General features: G+C 32.3%; 3 protein-coding genes across 3 annotated transcripts; 2 read left to right on the forward strand and 1 right to left on the reverse strand.

Annotated features, from left to right (window-relative positions):
- Positions 1-1,300: 1,300 nt before the first annotated feature.
- On the forward strand, positions 1,301-4,464 carry LOC105790603 (uncharacterized protein At1g28695). The gene is made up of 3 exons (XM_012618301.2): positions 1,301-1,557; positions 1,658-2,050; positions 3,728-4,464. The coding sequence occupies exons 1-3, from the start codon at positions 1,417-1,419 to the stop codon at positions 4,259-4,261; spliced, it is 1,068 nt and encodes a 355-aa protein (XP_012473755.1). The 5' UTR covers positions 1,301-1,416; the 3' UTR covers positions 4,262-4,464.
- A 2,999-nt stretch (positions 4,465-7,463) lies between these two features.
- On the forward strand, positions 7,464-9,387 carry LOC105790604 (uncharacterized protein At1g28695). The gene is made up of 3 exons (XM_012618302.2): positions 7,464-7,733; positions 7,831-8,223; positions 8,737-9,387. Exons 1-3 carry the CDS (start codon positions 7,593-7,595, stop codon positions 9,259-9,261), a joined length of 1,059 nt encoding a protein of 352 aa, XP_012473756.1. The 5' UTR covers positions 7,464-7,592; the 3' UTR covers positions 9,262-9,387.
- Positions 9,388-16,381: 6,994 nt separating this feature from the next.
- LOC105793101 (uncharacterized) lies at positions 16,382-16,765 on the reverse strand. Its single transcript, XM_012622031.1, has 2 exons — positions 16,570-16,765; positions 16,382-16,506 (listed from the first exon to the last, which is right to left on the reverse strand). The coding sequence occupies exons 1-2, from the start codon at positions 16,763-16,765 to the stop codon at positions 16,382-16,384; spliced, it is 321 nt and encodes a 106-aa protein (XP_012477485.1).
- Positions 16,766-19,834: the final 3,069 nt, after the last annotated feature.

Consider the following 19,834-nt stretch of genomic DNA (forward strand, 5'->3'; position numbering starts at 1 on the left):
TCAAATAATTAATATTGTTAACTTTTCTTGTTAAAATATTACATGCTTATATATAATTTGAATGACGTAAAAGACTCGAAACTAATAAATTGTTTTTTAACATTATAAGATAATGGTCAAATTTTAACTTTGACTCCTATACTATGCTAAAACTTAAGATTTAATATATTTGTTTTAATTATTTATATATTTTGGTTCCTCTACTTTATAATACCATTAGTTAGTCTAACTAATTAATATTTTTAATTATTTCAATAAAATGTCGACGTCAATTTTTCTTAAGAACACTAGACTAAAAATATTTTCTAATGATGAGTTCGAAGCAGTATTTATAAGAAAAGAAATCCTAATCAAGTATTTTCAACATTATTTTTATTATTGCATGACTACTAAGTGAATATATATATTTAATTTCAAAATGTCACTCAAGTAAAATTAATAGAAGAATTTTAATAGTAATAACACTTGGATATGAATTTTAAAATTTAAAAAGTAGAAAGATTAAATTCATGAAAATAAAATTATGGACTAATTTCAAATCTACAAAGCATATAGAGACTTAAAGCATATTTTAACTTTCAAAATTTTACTCAATAATTTAATACAAATAAATAATCAACCCAATGCGAAGTGTAAGAATCATATTTGTAACGTATAACAGTAGAATATATTCATTTACAAGTTATTAACCTATAAGTAAAACCTATGCCTTGAACAAATAATAATAATAATAATAAGTAAAATGAAATTTTTGGACCTCCAACTTTATAAAAAAGTAATTTTAACTATTTATTTAATTTTTCACTTCTTTTAATCCTGAAACTTGGATTGTTTATTAAATCAACTCAAAATGAATAGAAAAATTATCGTTTGTTTATTTTGTTGATGTGTCATACACATGAATTACCACGTGTATGCCATGTATGTAATTAATTAATTTTTAAAATAAAAAATTAAATTTTTTATATTTTAACAACTTTTAAATTTTTAAAAAATTTTACAATTTTTTGAATTTTTAAATTTAAAGAATTAATTCTTGACGTAACATCCATGTGGCTATTCACGTGTATTCCATGTCAATAAAATTAACAAATATTAACTTTTTCATCTATTTTGAAATAATTTAACAAACAAACATATGTTAGAGTTAAAAAAGATGAAAAATTAAATAAAAAATTAAAATGAATTTTTTTTTATAAAACTAAAGGCAAAAAAAATCATTATACTTATATCTAAAACCCATGCCAAATCAACGGCTGGTCTGTCCCTCAGCCACTTCGTGTGACCATTCTACCAAAATTATGCATTTGACCGACCTCACCTCCTGTACTCCTGACACACCAAATATAAACCAATGCCTTTTAACTTCATCCTCTTAGCAACTTCAAACCCCAACACACCCCTCTCTCTCCTTCAATGGAACATCCAAAGAAGTTTTCCCCTGGAACTTCCGCCATTGTTTTTCTCCTTTTTGCTGGCTTTCTCTACATATGTGTATGGTCTCCTTCAAACCCTTTACTCCCCTTCGTTCAACCCAGCGGTTCTCCCAAAGATTTTGTAAGTATATATTTATATTAACTTCTCATGTATATATATATATATATATATATATATATACGTGTGTGCAGACTGTAATATCAGATTTTTTTTTATAAAGACTCCCGTAGAGTTCGCTGTGAAAGACGAGCTTGATTTGGCGTTAGAGGAAGCTTCGATGCGGAACAAGACCGTCATAATAGCGGTCGTCAACAGGGCTTACGTCGAGCAAAGCGTTAATGCGGAGACCACAATGCTGGACCTTTTCTTGGAGAGCTTTTGGCTGGGGGAAGATACGAGGCCATTGCTGGACCACCTGCTCCTGGTTGCGGTGGATCAGACGGCTTACGATCGGTGCATGTTCAAGCGATTGCACTGTTACAGGTTGGTGACGGAGGGTGTGGATTTCGGGGAGGAGAAGGTATTCATGTCCCGGGATTTTATCAAGATGATGTGGAGAAGAACTTTTTTCCTTACGGAAGTGTTGAGGCGTGGCTACAGTTTCATTTTCACGGTATGCTTCTTTCTTTGATCTTCTCTAATAGTTCTTTCATTTTCTTGAATAATTCTTCAATTATAAAATAAAATATATTGAATTATAAAATAAAAACTTAAGGCTTAAAATATGATTTAAGTTTCTTGAATAATTCATTTTCACGTAAGTATTTTAATCAAAATAAAATATTTAAATTAATTAATTATATTAAAAATATTAAGTGTTTAAAAATTAAAGTAGTCATAGAAAATTAGGCGAATATATAAATTCTAATTAATAACAAAGAAAAAGAGCTTATAATCTTTGAAAGTTATAATCCAATCCTTAATATGCCGCCAGACCAAGAATTTTATGTTTTATATGAATAATTTTCTCAAACTCGGATTTATTTTCACACTTATGATCATATTTTCAACATGCATTGCTTGGAAATTTATGGAATTCTGGGAATATATGTCCATGGCCATGGGGTTGTAGTGTAGGTGGTCCAATCGGGAGAAATGTTTAATTAAGGAGATATTAAAAATTTGGTTTTGACTTTTCAATACAACGTGAAAGACAGCTACGTCAAGGTAGCATGTGGCATTCTAGGATTGAATGCCACTGATGGTACGTGGGGGAAGGTCATTGAGCAATGGGTGCGCCCCAAAGTTTAGGCAAGCTACTCCCTGAATCACATGAAAAGGGAATATAGGATTGATACGATGAAATAATCATCTTTTGAAAATAAAATATAAATTATTTTACAGAATTTTATCTATTGAATAGGTCTTATTTAACTAACCTGTCATCATTTGTAATTTATTAATAATGCACATTTTAACGAATAACAATCATGTATGCATGCTCTAATATTTCTACTGCCGACACTATTTTAATAGTTTAAAGGGAATAGTTTATTTCTGTTTGTCTCATATTACATTTTAGTCATTTATATTTGGAATGTTACGCTTTAGTCACTTACGTAATTGTTTTGTTACGAAGTGATCACTCTACCGTTAAACTCCGTTACTTCCCTAACGGCAGTCTTATGTGACAGTTGAAATGGGTTTTAAATGTCAACTTAGATGTCTAGTTACTGGGATAAAAATATGTTTTTAATTAAATAAATTAAATTTAGATTGCCATGTAAGACATCCAAGTTGGCATTTAAAACCTATTTGGACTGCCACGTAAGATTACCGTTAGAGAGGTAATGGAGCTTAACGGTAGAGTGACCACTTCATGACAAAATGATAACGAAAGTGACTAAAACTTAACATTTCAAATATAAGTGACTAAAATGTAATCTGAGGCAAACATAAGTGACTATTTTTATAGTTTACCCTAGCTTATATATATATATATATATATATATATATAGGCTTAGTGATTTTCTCTGCTTCATATAATTTTTTATTTTTTATTTAAAATTTTAATCCAATCATTAACATTATTAATATTTTTATTTATCAAGTATATGCTAGGTGGTATAAAGGTATGGTTGTATGTTGGTCACTAACCATGAAAAATGTAACCCTATATCCCAATCAATCAATTAAACCCTGTAATTATATTAGTTGAACCACCCCTATTTCTAGCAAGTTGGTTATATGCCTTTTCTTTTCTTTAACTTTGAAGTGAAAGTTGAAAGTGACATCAAAATCAGGTTATATGCTATTTGTAGAAAGTTAAGTGTTAATAAAATTTTCTCAGGACACAGATGTAGTGTGGCTACGGAATCCGTTGACAAGGTTAAGCCTGAATGAAACCGATGATCTCCAGATTAGTGTTGATAAATACTTTGGCAGCCGACGACCCGAGCATAATTTGATCAACACCGGCTTCTATTACGTCAGATCGAACAACAAGACCATCTCTTTGTTCGACAAATGGTATTCACTCAAGGACAATTCCACCAGGAAAAAAGAGCAAGACGTGTTGTTAGACCTACTAAGACATGGGGTCGTCACCGAACTGGATCTTCGAGTAAGGTTCTTGGAGACGAGACATTTCAGTGGCTTTTGTGAAGACAGTAAAGATGTTGGTGCTGTAACGACGGTCCATGCCAATTGTTGCCGCCACATAAATGCAAAGGTTAGGGATTTGACGGCCGTCCTCCGTGATTGGAAGAGGTTCAAGGCGGCTCTGACTAAGTATCCCAAGGCTGCTCGTAATATAACTAGGAGTTTTGGGTGGTCACGACACGATGGATGCTTGAATTCATGGAAACCTCAAACATTAACTTAAAACATATAGTTTTTATTGATTTATTTTTTCTAATAAAAAAATCAATTGGATTTGATACATCCAGTTTCAATGTGTTGTCAAGGGCATAAGAAATTAGCGGTTGATTGTTTTTAGAATCTTAAATAAACAGTTTTTGTGTGGTTCCATGTAATCAAATCTTAGTTATTTTGATACGAAAATAAAAATAAATTCATATTTAGACATTTATCATGCAAAGTAGCTTGAATATTTTTAAATATCGAAAAGATTGTATGAAAAAGAGACACCATATCATTCTTTATCTCTTACCAATGATTTAATGTTATTTTAACATCTTTTTCCATATAATTGACACATCATTTTGATCATTTTTTAAATCTAGACCTTGAACCTTGGATAATAAACCCTAAACCTTGAACTGTGGATCTTGAACCCTAAATCATGGACCTTAGACCATAGATCCTAAACCCAAAACTCTAAACACTAGACCTTGGATAATGGACCTTGAACCTTAAACCTTGAACCATGGACCCTACCTTAAACCTTAGACTTGAACTTAGACCCTGAATCTTAGACTTTAGACCCTAAACTCTGGCCCCCCAAACCTTGAACCTTGGTCTAGGGTCTGGTGTCCAAGGTTTAGAGTCCATATAGTCCAAGGTCTAGGGTTTCAAGGTATAAAGTCTAGGGTCCAGGTATCAAAATGATGTGTCAATTGCATAAAAAAATACAGAAATGACATTAAATAATTAATAAGAGATACAAATGATATGACATTTTTATTTCATATAATCCTTTCCATTTTGAAAATATATAAAATTATACATTCATAATAAATTTTGCTCTTTCACCTCATTAAAATTTATTGACAGATGACATCATTCACTGTTATAAATTTATGGTATAAAGTCCTTGTGTTTACTTTTCTTTTCCTCTCTCATTTTAGCACTTTTATTTATAACATTCCCTTTAAATTTTAGATAAATTATTTTCTTTTAGATAAAAATTGATCGAAATATTAAATTTTAATGACATTAACGAGATAACTTATCATGGATAATTTTTCTAAAATTTTATGAACATTTTTAAAATTTGTTCAATTTTAAAATATTATTATTTTATTTAAATTTTTATGAATTATATGTGGAGTGTCACAAGTAGCCATGTCAGTGCAGTTAAAATTTTAATATTTTACTCAATTTTTCATCTAAAAGAAAGCATTTTGACTAAAGTTTGAAGGTTAAGGGCCAAAATAATCTAAAAAAAAAGTACGAGGGCCAAAGTGGCAAAATAAGTAAACATTGGGGAGTAAATTAATCATCACACCTTAATTTATATACAAAGAATGCATTACTTTTAAAGTTATAAATATAATTCGCTATTGCCAAGGAAATTGATAATATAAATTATTATTCTTTTCTACTCAATAGATCCATTTATTGATTGAATTCTTACTTTTAAATCTATTTTAACAAAATTGATATGATACATGAAGCGGGATTTAGAAAATTTTGATGTGATAATTGAATTATAGATGTTTAAGGAGTTAAGTTAAAATTATACTATTATATTAAATTATATACAATTTTAAAGGGATCAAATCTTAATTTTACCAATAATTAGTACAAAGTACAATTACATTTAAGATAAATGTGAAAGAAAACTCATATGGTTTGTAATGCCTTATTGGCTTTTTTCATTTTAATGAATTAAAGAACATTGAAATTATCTCGTATCAATGATTAAACTCATGAATCAAACTAAAATTTTATTTTTGGTTAGAGCTTAATCTCATTGATTTTGCTTTCGATTTTAGTATTACTGTTAACAAATTAACAACTCAAATGACCACAACAAATTATCTTAAGAATCATTAAATTTTATACCTATAAAAAAAGCAGCCTGATGTAAATAATAGTTCCAATGGAATCTTCTCTACTACCGGGGATTGGTCGTTTATCCACGAGCCAAGCCATTACTTTCTATTCGTTATTTGTACTAGTACATTCAATAATATAATATTTTAATGCTTTTTGGTGAATTACAGTAACAGGGCAAAACCCAAACAACAAACGTGACTCAAACTCAAGTCACACCTGAGGTGATGAACACCTTTGACCATTAGGACTAAGTATTAATTATTTTTATGATTACATTTTAAAATAAAACACAATCATTTAATCATAAAAGTCATGGGCTTCGCCTATTGGAGAAGTGAAAGGCGTCCTTTAGCTCTTTTAAGAAACAAAAATTCACGAGATGACCACCCAAATCCAACATCACCCTTTGTTTCAAACTTGGTTGGTATCTCTCCACTAATGCTATGAAACCCTAAATTAAGAACTCTCAAGGTCTTTAACCCACCAACACTAACAGGCAATGACCCATCTCTACATCAACTACTTCCAAATTCCACCACCAAATCTATGAAAAGGAAGTCATAAAATTCTAACACTTCCCATACAAACTCCCACTACTTTCCCCACTATTCCTTTTAGTACCAAATTCATAGAATGAAAATACACTGTAATTAGAGCAAGAAGACGAGAGAAAAGCATTTGTATTGTCGACATTACCCTCTCTTTTTTCTTTTCTTCTTCTCCTTTTCCAAACCTAGTTAAGAGATCCTTTCAAAGGCTACTCTAAAACACTATATATAAAGCTTTCTTTTAAGTTTATGCTGCAAGAATTCGATGATTATGGGCTTCCCTTCTAGTTTCGTTGTGTGTGTTCTTTTAATACCCTAACCCTAATCTTTTGACATGCTTATGGAGAGAGAAAACATGGCAGCAAATAAAAGTTGTAAAGAAATAGTTAATTAAGTAGGGTAATTGCTATAACTTGGTGCCAACTTTCATTTATACCTTATTAATTTCATCTTTAGTTTTAAAAAAAGAGAGACATACTTTTGTTGATCAGAATTAGAGTCTCATTTTTAAATCTTATCGTTAAATCAACAATTTAATTATTTGCAGCAAGAAATTAATTAAATTATCAGTTAAACAATTTATATGCAATAAATTAATAAATTAAAAATTAAATGTAATATTCACAGTAAAATTGAAAAGAAAAGAAAAAGTAAAACTACTCTTCCTATTCGTTTACCACAGCACGGCAACATCATGCGGTTAGCACACCAAACCCACGCCAAAAACCAAGTTTAATTCACATAAACATAACAGAGAATAGTAGATTATATTCATATACAAGTTATACCCCAAAACCAATTAAACTGCCATCCTCAGCTATTTCGTGTGACAATGCTACCTATATTATGAATTTAACCTACCTCACCTCCTTTCATTTCATTATAACTCCCCTCTCTCTTTCTCTCTCTTAGAACCATCGTTCAATGGAACACCCAAAGGACTTATGTCCAGGAACTTCTGCCATAGTTTTTCTCCTTCTTACTGGCCTTCTCTACTTATGTGTATGGTCTCCTTCAAACCCTTTACTTCCCTTCCATGAACCCAATGGTTCACCCAAAAATTATGTAAGTATATTTTTATATAAACTTCTTCTCATGTATATTTATATGCGTGTGTGTGCAGAATATAATATCAGTTCTTGGTTCTTTTTTTTTTTTGAAGACTGGCGTAGAGTTCCTTGTGAAAGATGAGCTTGATTTGGCGTTGGAGGAAGCTTCGATGCCGAACAAGACCGTCATAATCGCGGTTGTAAATAGGGCTTACGTTGAGCAAAGCGTTAATGCGGAGACCACAATGCTGGACCTTTTCCTGGAGAGCTTTTGGGTGGGGGAAGATACGAGGGCATTGCTGGAGCACTTGCTTCTGGTTACGGTGGATCAGACGGCTTACGATCGGTGCATGTTCAAGCGGTTGCACTGTTACAGGTTGGTGACGGAGGGTGTGGATTTCGGGGAGGAGAAGGTTTACATGTCCCGGGATTTTGTAAAGATGATGTGGAGAAGAACTCTGTTCCTTTTGGATGTGTTGAGGCGCGGCTACAGTTTTATTTTCACGGTATGTATATGCTTTCCTTCATTAAATTCTGGAAAAGAAAAAATGGTTTCCTCAACGGTCCGTAACTGTTCTTGCCACAAAAGTTTAGGCGGAAATCTCTTTACTGGTTGACCCGCTTCAACATCACTACACGAGTTTACCTTTATGAATAAGCCTAACATTTGTACGACGAGGTTTACTTTTTATTTTTTATTTTTAAATGTTTTAATTACACAAAAATAAAATTAAATAGGTTATATAAATATAAGTGCGATTTATTAACGTACCAAAGCTTATATAAATATATATACGGTCTTAAGTAACCACATTGGATTATTTTATAAAAGATTAAACTTAATTTTATCTTTCTGTTTTTTTAAAGCCGAGGGTTTCTTCCACTAAATTAAAATTCTGCTTAATTTATTAATATTTTATAAATTAATAAAATATTAATATGTTATAATATGATGGTAAATTACCATTTTAATCAAATATATATAGCTTTCAGTTAATAAATTTTGCTGATTCTATTAGGACACAGATGTAATGTGGCTACGAAATCCATTTGCGAAGCTAAGCTTAAATGGAACCGAGGATATTCAAATAAGCGTGGATAAATTTTACGGTGACCCACGACCCGAGCATAATTTGATCAACACAGGCTTCTACCATATTAGATCAAATAATAGGACCATCTCTTTGTTCGAAAAATGGTATTCACTCAACAATTCTACGTGGAAAAAAGAGCAAGATGTGTTGATAGACCTACTTCGACAAGGGATCGTCACCCAGTTGCATCTCCGAGTAAGGTTCCTAGAGACGAGGCATTTCAGTGGCTTTTGTGAAGACAGTCGAGACGTCAGCTACGTAACCACGGTCCATGCGAATTGTTGCCGCCACATAAATGCAAAGGTTAGGGATCTAACCGCCGTCCTCCGCGATTGGAAGAGGTTCAAGGCGGCTGTGACCAAGTATCCCAATGCTGCTGGTAATATAACTATGAGCTTTGGCTGGTCACCGCACAGTGGATGTTGGAATTCATGGAAGCCTCAACATTAACTTAAACGTATTGGTTTAGTTTTGCATTTATTCTTTCTAATAAAAGATAGATCCATTGTTCACGGTGTTGTTAAGGTAAATCTTAGTTATTTTGATGCGGAAATATAAATCAATTTCATACGTCAACATTTATGATGTAAAACTTTTTTTTTTATAGGATAAACAACATTATCGACGTATAAATTTTCACAAACAGTTTATATTTGATACATTGTGAATCTATAAATTTATACAAAAAGTTGTTAACATTTCCTAACTTTATTTATTGTCAAATTACAACTATAATTATTCATAATTTTGAAGTAATTTTATTGTCAAATTAGTTTTACTGAATCTACCAAAAATAATATAAGAGTACACTTAAACAAAAAATAAATAGCAATATAGGGAGTAGGGTCGATCTCACATAAACTAAGATATTTACAATTGTTATTCGGTTCAACCATGACAATATGTGCAAAAATAAAATAAGGGATTTAAATCTATAAAGTAAAAATAATTGAAATAAAAATAAAAATAAAAGAAACAAAATTTAATTAAATAAATTGATATGATTAAATTCTAACTTCAGACTTGATTTTGCTCTGGTTTCGGATCGATCATTGATAACAAATATTCTCTTTCAACCGATAAGTTAGTTATAGTGATTGAGGACGCCTCAAACAACCAACCCTTTCATGTGTAAATTAATTGCACAAATACCCAACAACTAACCCTTACCGTACAAACAACCACGAAACACGTGTCCACAATTTAGCTCTTTGGTAGCCTTGCAAATTAGAAGGGCTCATCTTGAACCAATGACCTCAACTGAGCGGGTTGTTTAGATCTGATTGTTATTTTCCTTGACAGAATTCAACTAACTACTTAATTGGATACTCGATACTTCCAACTGTACGCCTACTAATACAAAATCAACGAGCTCTTTTTAACTTGATGTCAATATAACTTTAAGAGATGACGATGTATCTCTTAAATCAGAGAAACAACAAATACCAGAATACCAGAATGAGAATTTTTAAGTACGGGTTTGAATCTCATTACTATCTGCCAAATTATTTATGAGCCTAAAGTTAGATGAAAAGTTTAGCTTAAAGATTTAATAAAGAAGAATTAAAAGAAAAAAAGTAAAAGTCCACGGGTTCAACGTCCCCCCATTTTACGCGCATATATATATATATTAAAAATATAATAGCCTAATATAAAAAATACCAAAATTAAGATACTATAAAATTAAAATATTATCCTAATGAAAAATTAAAAATATTATTTTTATAAATAGATCCCAAAATAAAATAAAAATAACCAAAGTTTTGTAGGTTCACTAATTTCTATTGAGGTCAAAAATCTTTTTGCCACCCACATTTTTTTATTATTTTCGACTTTTTCGAGTTCAATCACTATAATCTTCAATTCAATCAAGTAAATAGGCATTAGTAAAATCTCAATCTCATAACCGTCTCCCTCAAGCTAACATGTTGATTCACAATTCAATTAAGCACACGATTATCAAATATTTACATAATTAGACACTATAATATCAATTTATGCTAAATTATCAAGAAACCAAAATTAAACAAAAATTTGCAACCATAAACAACTCTTTGTTCAATTTCTTTTTTTTTTAACGAAGAAAATGAAAACCTTGTCTAGAGTGTCACTAAATCTTTTTAAGTGAAGAAGAGTGGCAACCCAAGCACCTCACTCCAATTACTTAATTCGTCACATCTATGGATGACTACTAACTCTACTCATAATTGTTAAGATTAGATGTCTACTAATGTATAAAGATTAATTTGTCCATTTTTTAGTAGAGTTATCAAAATACAATTCAACTTTTAGTACAAGGCCTCTATTATACTTTTCTTGCTAAATAGGTTTTCTATATGATTACACAATTTTTTATTTTATGTTATAAGATTGGACTAGAAGTGGTTTTGACTAGAAATGAAATAAGTCATATGTATATTCATGGTTAATTTTTCTAGTCAAGGTAGAATAGTGAAAAGCATTAGCTAATATTACAAAATCTCAATTTTGGTATTGAATCTTCTAGTGGAAATGTGAACATGGTAATCATATATTTAAAAATCGAGATCATATTGTGCATATCTATGATGATTTTTATGATGGTGTACATGATATATATGGCTTGTGTGTGATCTATAATCTCATGGTTCTATAATTTTGAGATATAGTGAAATATGAAATATATTTTAGAAGCCATAAATAAATGATACCGGGTATGAAAATGGCAATATGAAGCTATTTAACCCATTTAAGTGATGTGCATAGTTTTGATTGTAATCACAAAATGACTACAAAATGTCCATAATAAAAGGAGTATAAATATGTGATGTTATAGTAAAATGGTTGGACAGTTGATGGTCTTTTAATATGACTATGTACAAAAATATATGAAAGACCCTTAGTTTGTCGAGAAATAATGTTATTTGAATATGCATACATGATAAATTTTAAAGGTCATGTATTAATTATGAAGAGAAACTATCAAAATAATAAATATGTTGTCTTATTTCACCAAGGGATTTGAGTTATCTTTACAACAACTTGATAAAAAGACATGATAATAACAATGAAGTGATCAATATGAATTCGAATCATACAAATGATATTCTTAGCATTTTTTGTGAAAGAATAAGTAATTGAACATGGTGAGAATGTTGGTTTTATGAACTTTTAAGACACAAATAAATCTAAAGTTTTCACTATGTGATATAGAAAATTAATATAACTATGTTGGAAATTTGAAAATATAGGGATGAGGTACAAACCCATACTATTTGAGTCACCCATAATGGAAACTTGATTCAACGCTTGGTATAACATCAAGTCTTGAGTTCAATAAGACAAAGTGTATCATCAGTACGTGACTGCTAGTACTATAAAATATTATATAATATATCATAATGGGTGAAAATTGCTAGGTACTTGTAACAATAAGGGGAAAGATGAGTATTACACTCTTAATAATCTCATAACATAAATATATTAGAGTGTTGTAATTACGGGAATACTCTCGATGGGATCTACCTATGTGAGTGGAACTGTGGTTTCTTCTAGGAGCACAAGAGCTTGACTCTAAGAACACTAATAAAAAGAGGTTATGTAACAACCCTAACCCTCATCCATTATTAGAACAGGGTTACGGAGCATTATCAAACTTTACGATTTAAATACGGACATTTCCCAAATTTTATTACACATATTAAGAGTCAATTATATAACACTTATATTGTCCCTTAGATGGACCTTCAAGGCCTAATATTCACCTTAAAAGTGAATAGGGACTAAACCGTGCATTCAGGGAATTTTTCCTAAAATTTCAAAAATTTTCTTAGAAGTAGGGGACACATGCCCGTGTCTCTGCCCGTGTGAACGAAAATAAGCCATTTTACAAGCCATATTTCTCACCCAATTTTGTGTCTATCTACAATCAACATTACATATATCAACAAGCCATAATTAGACATTCAAAACAAGCCAAGGTAAGTGGCTAAACTCAACACACTACATATAAGCCATCATTAAACAAAATACCTATACATGCCATTTTAACCAAAATTAAAACATTTGAAAATACCGATAGAGCCAATGGATAGTGTGATATATCTCCGACAATGCTTCCAACCCAATCAAGCTTCCGATAATCTAAAAAGTAGAAGAAAACAAATACATAAGCAATGAATGCTTAGTAAGCTCGTATAATCTTTAATCATAATACTTCCTTTTCAAATATGAAATTTATACTTATCAAGAATAATCTAATGTTGCTACCACAATACTCATGAAGTTATATTTAACAACTCACTAAGTGAATAAATGTAACAGCCCGGTTTTAGTTAAATCGGAACAGTAGATTTGGAACCACAAATTCGAGGTCAAAAAATTATTTTAATATTATTTTTGGTATTTAAAGCACATGATTATATATGTGTGAAATTTTCAGAAATAAATTTTACTGTTTGAATGCTTAATTTGGTAAAAAGGACTAAATCGCGTAAAGCGTAAAAGTTGTGTTCTATCAGCTAAAGGTGTCTAATAGCTATAGAATATTAAAGTAAAGGTCTTTAAGTGGTAAATAGGTCATTTGTGAGTTAGTGGATGATAGTGGGGTGACATTTGGTGTAATTACTAATGTTTTTAATGGTAAAATAGTAAATAAGTAAATTAATGATAAAATAAATAAAACCAAAGCTAAAATTTTGTCCATATTTTCTTCCTTAGCCGAATATTGAATAAGAAGGACACCATTTATGAACACTTAGGGTTCGGCACACACATAGCTTGATTAAGGTACGGTTTGAGCTCAGTTTTTGATAATTTTTACGTTTTTGAGATCGTTGCTTCGTGTCCTAGCTAGCACATTGATGGGTGTCGATTCCACCAATATAATCCTACACCTAATTTGAAAACTTAAGCAGTATAGGGAGTAGGGTCGATCCCTCAGAGACTGGATTTACTGAAAATTATTTCTCTCTCTCGACCAGATTTTTGTCTGGACAGTTGTCTTACCCAAGAAATTTGGGGGGATAAAATTTGAAACCTGAAATAAATAGGGGAAAAATGCGTAAAAAGTAAAAGCTGAAAAAAATAATAAAAATAGTTAAATAAATATGAATAAAAATCAATTAAACTTAGCTTAGCTTCAGACACGGGTTTTTCCTCGTCTTTGAAGCAGTTCTCGAAATTAGATGAACTCCTCTTTTCCAATAAGCTAGTTATAGCTACCAAGGACGCCTCAGACACCAACTTTTCCTTGTGTAAATTAGTTACTGAACGTCCAATAACTAACCCGTACCGATCAAACAACCAGCGACATGTTCGTGGTTTAGAACTTCGACAACTTTACATTCTAGAAGAGCCTAGCTCGAACCAATGTCCTCAATTGCGTAAGACATTTAAATCCGGTTACTACTTTTCTTGACGGAACCAAACAACAATCCCCACTTGGCACGCCAATGTGTTCACAGAAAACCGATTAGACAATCGATCCTTTCGGAATTCTAACTGTACGTCTAACTACATAACTCAAACGACGTCTTTTTTTGACTTAGTGTTGATTTGACTTTGTGAGTTGATGAAGTCATACTCTTAATCCGGAGAAGTAATAAATACTAAAAATTAGGAATTGAATTGCTCGGGTTCGTAACTCACAGATCTTGACGAAACTAACATCGACCTGAAGCTGAAATGGGTTTAGTTAACTAAGGTTTGGGGCATATTGGAGTTGGTCATATCTTGAGTAGGTTGGATGGAAAAAAATGTTGAAATGGTGAAAAGTGGGTGGCTTAATATGTGGAATAGTTTTAGGTTGCACGTAATGAGGAAAAGGTTTGGAAAAGAAAAATGTAAGTAGTGTAGGTTGGGGACAAGCTAGAAATTAATAAGTTGAAAGTAAAGAAACCAAAGACAACAAATAATTTTGAGAGAATAAAGGAAAGATTGCATTCCAAAGATGAAAACTTGATTGCTAACTTGATGAATGAATGAACATAGTAGCCCCTATTTATATTAGTGGCCTTGAACAAATTTTCCTAATTAAAGGCCACTAGCCATAGAAAATTAAGAAAAAATATTCCCATGATATCAAAAATTCTTACATAATCTCCCACTAAGTCAAAATAAAATTTCAGCTAATTACATCTTGGAAAAATTTCGTTTTGGCCCGCCTTCTTTGCTCCTTTCTTCAATCTAGCCCAATTGTTTCATTTTTATTCTATTTAGCCCCAAATTGCACCACTGTATAAAATTCAATATAAACATGGAAAAATCAGTGGTGCATTCTCATAAATTGACCAATTAAATGACATAAAATATGTATTTTTAGCATTTAATCAAATCCCCCTACTTAATTCATGCTAGTCCCCGAGCATTTTGTATGTATTTACAAAAGGAAAATTTTACTCCATAATAGGGCTTAACCCCCCATGGTTTGCACAATTCAACAATTTAGTCATTACATATTATCATTTCAAATAACCTACCCTAAAAAATAAGAAGGACCTACCCCTCATTTTATTATTTTTGTACTTAGGACATTTTTGAATTTTTTGACGCGAGACATGATGACAATCCAAGCACCATGTTTCGGTTACTCGATTCGAATGTCTCTAAACAGGTTATTTTTCCCTACTCATGATAGCTTGTTAGCGGAGTGAGTGCAAAGAAATTGGACAACCACACAAACCTTTTACGCGAGATGTGATGACAACCCAAGCACCATATTCCGGTTACTCGGTCCAGTGTACATCCCCAATTTTCACTCTCAACGTTCATATCAGAGGAGTATTATTATTATTATTCTTTTTTTTTTCATTAAGTCAAGACAATTGAAAAGTTTATACATAAAGATCTAAATAGCTAAATATGTCAAACCATAAGTGAACCATCCCAATTTATCAAGGAAATTATTTACCTTTCACGAGAAACATGCAAAAAGCGACAATGGATAAGCAAATTAGAATCAATTTATGTTCCCCTCCCCCTACTTATTTTACATTGTCCCAATTTAATTTAAATTAAATTAAGGGGTAAAAAGTAAAAGTAAGTAGGGAAAGGAAAAAGAAACTTCCCATGTATTTCAACGTCGTGGAGGGTGGCCTCGTAGGTGTGTAAGAACGTCTGTTACTAAGGTGCGTAAAGAGTCGAGTCCTTCCTCGATTTGGGTTAATCGAGTTTCGACAGATGTGGAGGGCTTCAACTTTGTCTTAGAAGGTCTACTTGCAAAATAAAATAAAATAGAAGGAATATAAATAAAAATAAAAATAAAAATAAAAATAAAAATAAAAATAAAATGTGTAATTTTTATTTCTCGAATTTATAGCTTAGCTAATGCTATGCTTAAATTATTAAAAACCAAAATTATGAGATTTAGTAAAATAGTCGTGATAAATGCACCAGGTAAGTTCCTAGGAAAGAGAGGTGAGTCATAATGGATATTCTTAAGTACCAAGTCTTTCATTAGACAGAATCGATCTTCGACATGCATTTTCACTTTCCGTTTTACCTTCTAAAATTTTTATTTTCATAAAGGGAAAAATTTGGGTTGCCTTCCAACAACGTTTTGTTTAATGTCGTTAGCCTGACGACCTGTTATTCAAGTTCTGGGATCCTCGAGAACAATCTCCTCAACTATGTGCATTTGAAAATTATCGTAAAAGGGTTTCAATCGTTGACCATTCATCTTAAAGCACTTCCGGGTTTCTTCGCTTTGAATTTCCACTGCACTATTCGAGAATAAATTAGTTATAATGAATGGATCTATCCATTTAGATTGAAGCTTACCAGCGAAAGTTTTTAAGGTGGAGTCGTATAGGAGAACTTTTTGTCCTATTGAAAACTGCTTCCTATTGATTAACTTATCATGAAACGCCTTCGTCTTTTCTTTGTAAACTCGAGCATTTTCATATGTATCATTTCTAATTTCCTCGAGTTCTTGGATGTCCAACTTCCGAGATCTTCCTGCAGACTTCATCTCCATATTACACTGCTTAACTGCCCAAAATACCTTGTGCTCTAATTCGACCGGGAGATGGCACGGTTTATCGAAAATGAGCCGGTAAGGTGACATGCCTATTAGTCTATTGTAAGCTGTCCTATAAGCCCAAAATGCGCTATTTAGTCTCAAACTCCAATCCTTTCTGTTAAGTTTAATAGTTTTTTCCAAAATGGACTTGATTTTTTGATTCGACACTTCAGCTTGTCTGTTTGTCTGTGGATGGTAAGCAGTGGCAATTCGTTGAGTCACTCCATACTTCTCCATAAGTGCACTTACGAGCTTATTGCAAAAATGAGTTCCTCTGTCACTGATTAATGCTCGTGGAGTGCCATACCTGGAAAAGATAGAACTTTTAATAAAGTCAACCACAAACTTAGCATTATCATTGCGAGTGGTTTTCGTTTCTATCCACTTAGAAATGTAATCAATAGTTAAGAGTATATAAAAATTACTGAAAGAAGAAACAAAAGGACCCATAAAATTGATGCCCCACACATTGAAAATTTCGTAAATGTGAATAGGAGTAAAGGGCATCTCATTTCGACGACTGAGATTGCCAACTTTTTGGCACCTTTCATAGGTTTTACAGAATAAAAAGGCATCACGAAATATGTTTAGCCAAAATAGTCCACATTCGAGAATTTTATGTATAGTGCGTTTTGGTCCAAAGTGTCCTCCACATGCATAAGATTGACAAAAAGTTAAGATAGACTGTACCTCTGTTTGCACAGAAGAAAAGTATGGTTTGTATATGAGATATGATTAGTAGACATGAATTGTGATAAATGACTGTGTTAGAATGTGTTGTGTTAGGTAATGCCTCGTAACCCTAATTCAGCGACGGATAAGGGTTAGGGGTGTTACATTTTAATTGGTATCAGAGTTACGATTTAGTCGATTTTAGGACTAAAGTAGCATGTGAGAGTTTAGTTATACATGCCATATTTATATACTGTGATAGTGTGATGAATTCCTAACAATTCAAAATGTGTTTTCGTATAGCAAAGGGATCTTGATCGAGCCGTAGCTAACGATGTTGAAAGTAATGCACCCGCTCCCACTCAAGAGGTAGTGCAATCTGATTCTAGAGTTGTTGCTAGTAGCCACGAAGGAGAGGCAAAGCAAGTATTTTTCCAAATGATGAATGAGTGGTTTACAGAGTTCATTCGAATGAATCTGGCTGCTCAACAACCTCCACCTCTGCAAGTTCTTGTAGCTCCCCAAGTTATTGATCCAATACGCTCGAGTAAGCCACCTGTCGATAAGATTCGTAAATATGGGGCCGAAGAGTTCAGAGCTACTTTGATGATGATACTGAGAGAGCTGAGTTCTGGTTAGGTAATACTATCCGAGTGTTTGATGAATTATCTTGCACTCCCAATGAATGCATCAAGTGTGCTATTTCCTTACTTAGAGATACTGCATACCATTGGTGAAATACTTTAGTATCTGTGGTTCCTAAGGAACTTGTTACTTGGGAGTTCTTTCAGACTGAATTTTGGAAGAAATATATTAGTCAGAAATTTATAGTTCAGAAACGTAAAGAATTCCTCAAGTTGAAACAATGTCGCATGACAGTGACAGAATATGAGAAGGAATTTGTGAGACTCAGCAGATATGCCTGGGAATGTGTATAAAATGAAGCAATCATGTGTAAGAGGTTCGAGGATGGTTTAAATGAAGACATCAAGTTATTAGTCAGGATTATGGAAATCAAAGAGTTTGTGGTACTTGTCAAGCAAGCATGCAAAGCTGAAGAACTCGGGAAAGATAAAAGAAAAGCTGACTTTGAAGCTAAAGATTCACGAAAAAGATCATCGAGTAAGTCATTTCAGTCGACATCAAAGAAGTTTCGAGATGACTTTAGGCATTCAAAGGCTGCTGTGGGTTATTCTAGACAAGATCGAGATAGACCACCTGTGAGTTCGAAAGCGACCTCAATAGCTAGTGTTGGTAACATCAGACCTAATCGACCCAAGTGTAGACATTATGGTAAACATCACCTCGGTGATTGTAGATTGAGTGATCAAGCCTGTTTTAAATGTGGATCGTTAGATCATTTTATTCGTGATTGTCCTGAGTTGGTTGAAAAAAACACTGTACAGAATACGAGACCGAGTAACCCAGTAGCTAGATGTAGACCACCCAGAAACACGAGTAATGTGAGCAGTAGCCAGAAGGGAACTAAAAACACTGCTGTTAGATTTGAAGCTCGTGTACCTACCAGAGCTTATGCTATTTTCGCTCGCGAAGAAGCTTCGTTTCCAGATGTTATTACCGGTACTTTGACTCTCTATGATACTACTGTAATTGTATTAATAAATCCAGGATCAACTCATTCTTATATATGTACGAATTTAGTATCTAGTAAGACTTTGCTTGTAGAGTCTACTGAATTTGTGATTAGAGTATCAAACACCTTAGGCAAGTGTGTATTGGTAGATAAAGTGTGCAAGAACTGTCCGTTGATGATACGAGATCTTTGTTTTCCGGCCGATTTGATGTTGTTAACATTTGATGAATTTGATATAATTTTGGGTATGGATTGACTAACATTACATGATGCGATTGTGAACTCCAAATGAAAAACAATCGATTTGAGATGTCAGAATAATGAGATTATCCGGATTGAGTCAAATGATTTGAATGGGTTATCGACTGTTGATTAAATACTAAAGTTACATATTTTATGTAATTAATTTGGTATATTTATGAGAATGCACCACTAATTTTGCCATATTTATTGAATTTTGTGCGGGAATGTAATTTGGGGCTAAATAGAAAAAAGGAAACAATTAATGAATTGAAGAAAGAAGCGAAAAGGAGGGCCAAAGAAGAATTTTTCCAAGATTAATTAGCTGAAATTTTTGAGTTAGTGGGAGATTATTTTGGGATTTAATTTATTATGGGATATTTTTCTTTAATTTCCTATGACTAGTTGGCTCCTAATTTAGTAAATCCACTAGTATAAATAGAGCTTGTATTGTTCATCAATTCATCAATCAAAAAACATTTAGCTTTTGTCTTTCAATACATTCCCTCTTTTCTCAC

The sequence above is a fragment of the Gossypium raimondii genome, chromosome 8 (genome assembly GCF_025698545.1).
Source record: "Gossypium raimondii isolate GPD5lz chromosome 8, ASM2569854v1, whole genome shotgun sequence".
In the NCBI taxonomy this organism is placed as follows: Eukaryota; Viridiplantae; Streptophyta; class Magnoliopsida; order Malvales; family Malvaceae; genus Gossypium; species Gossypium raimondii.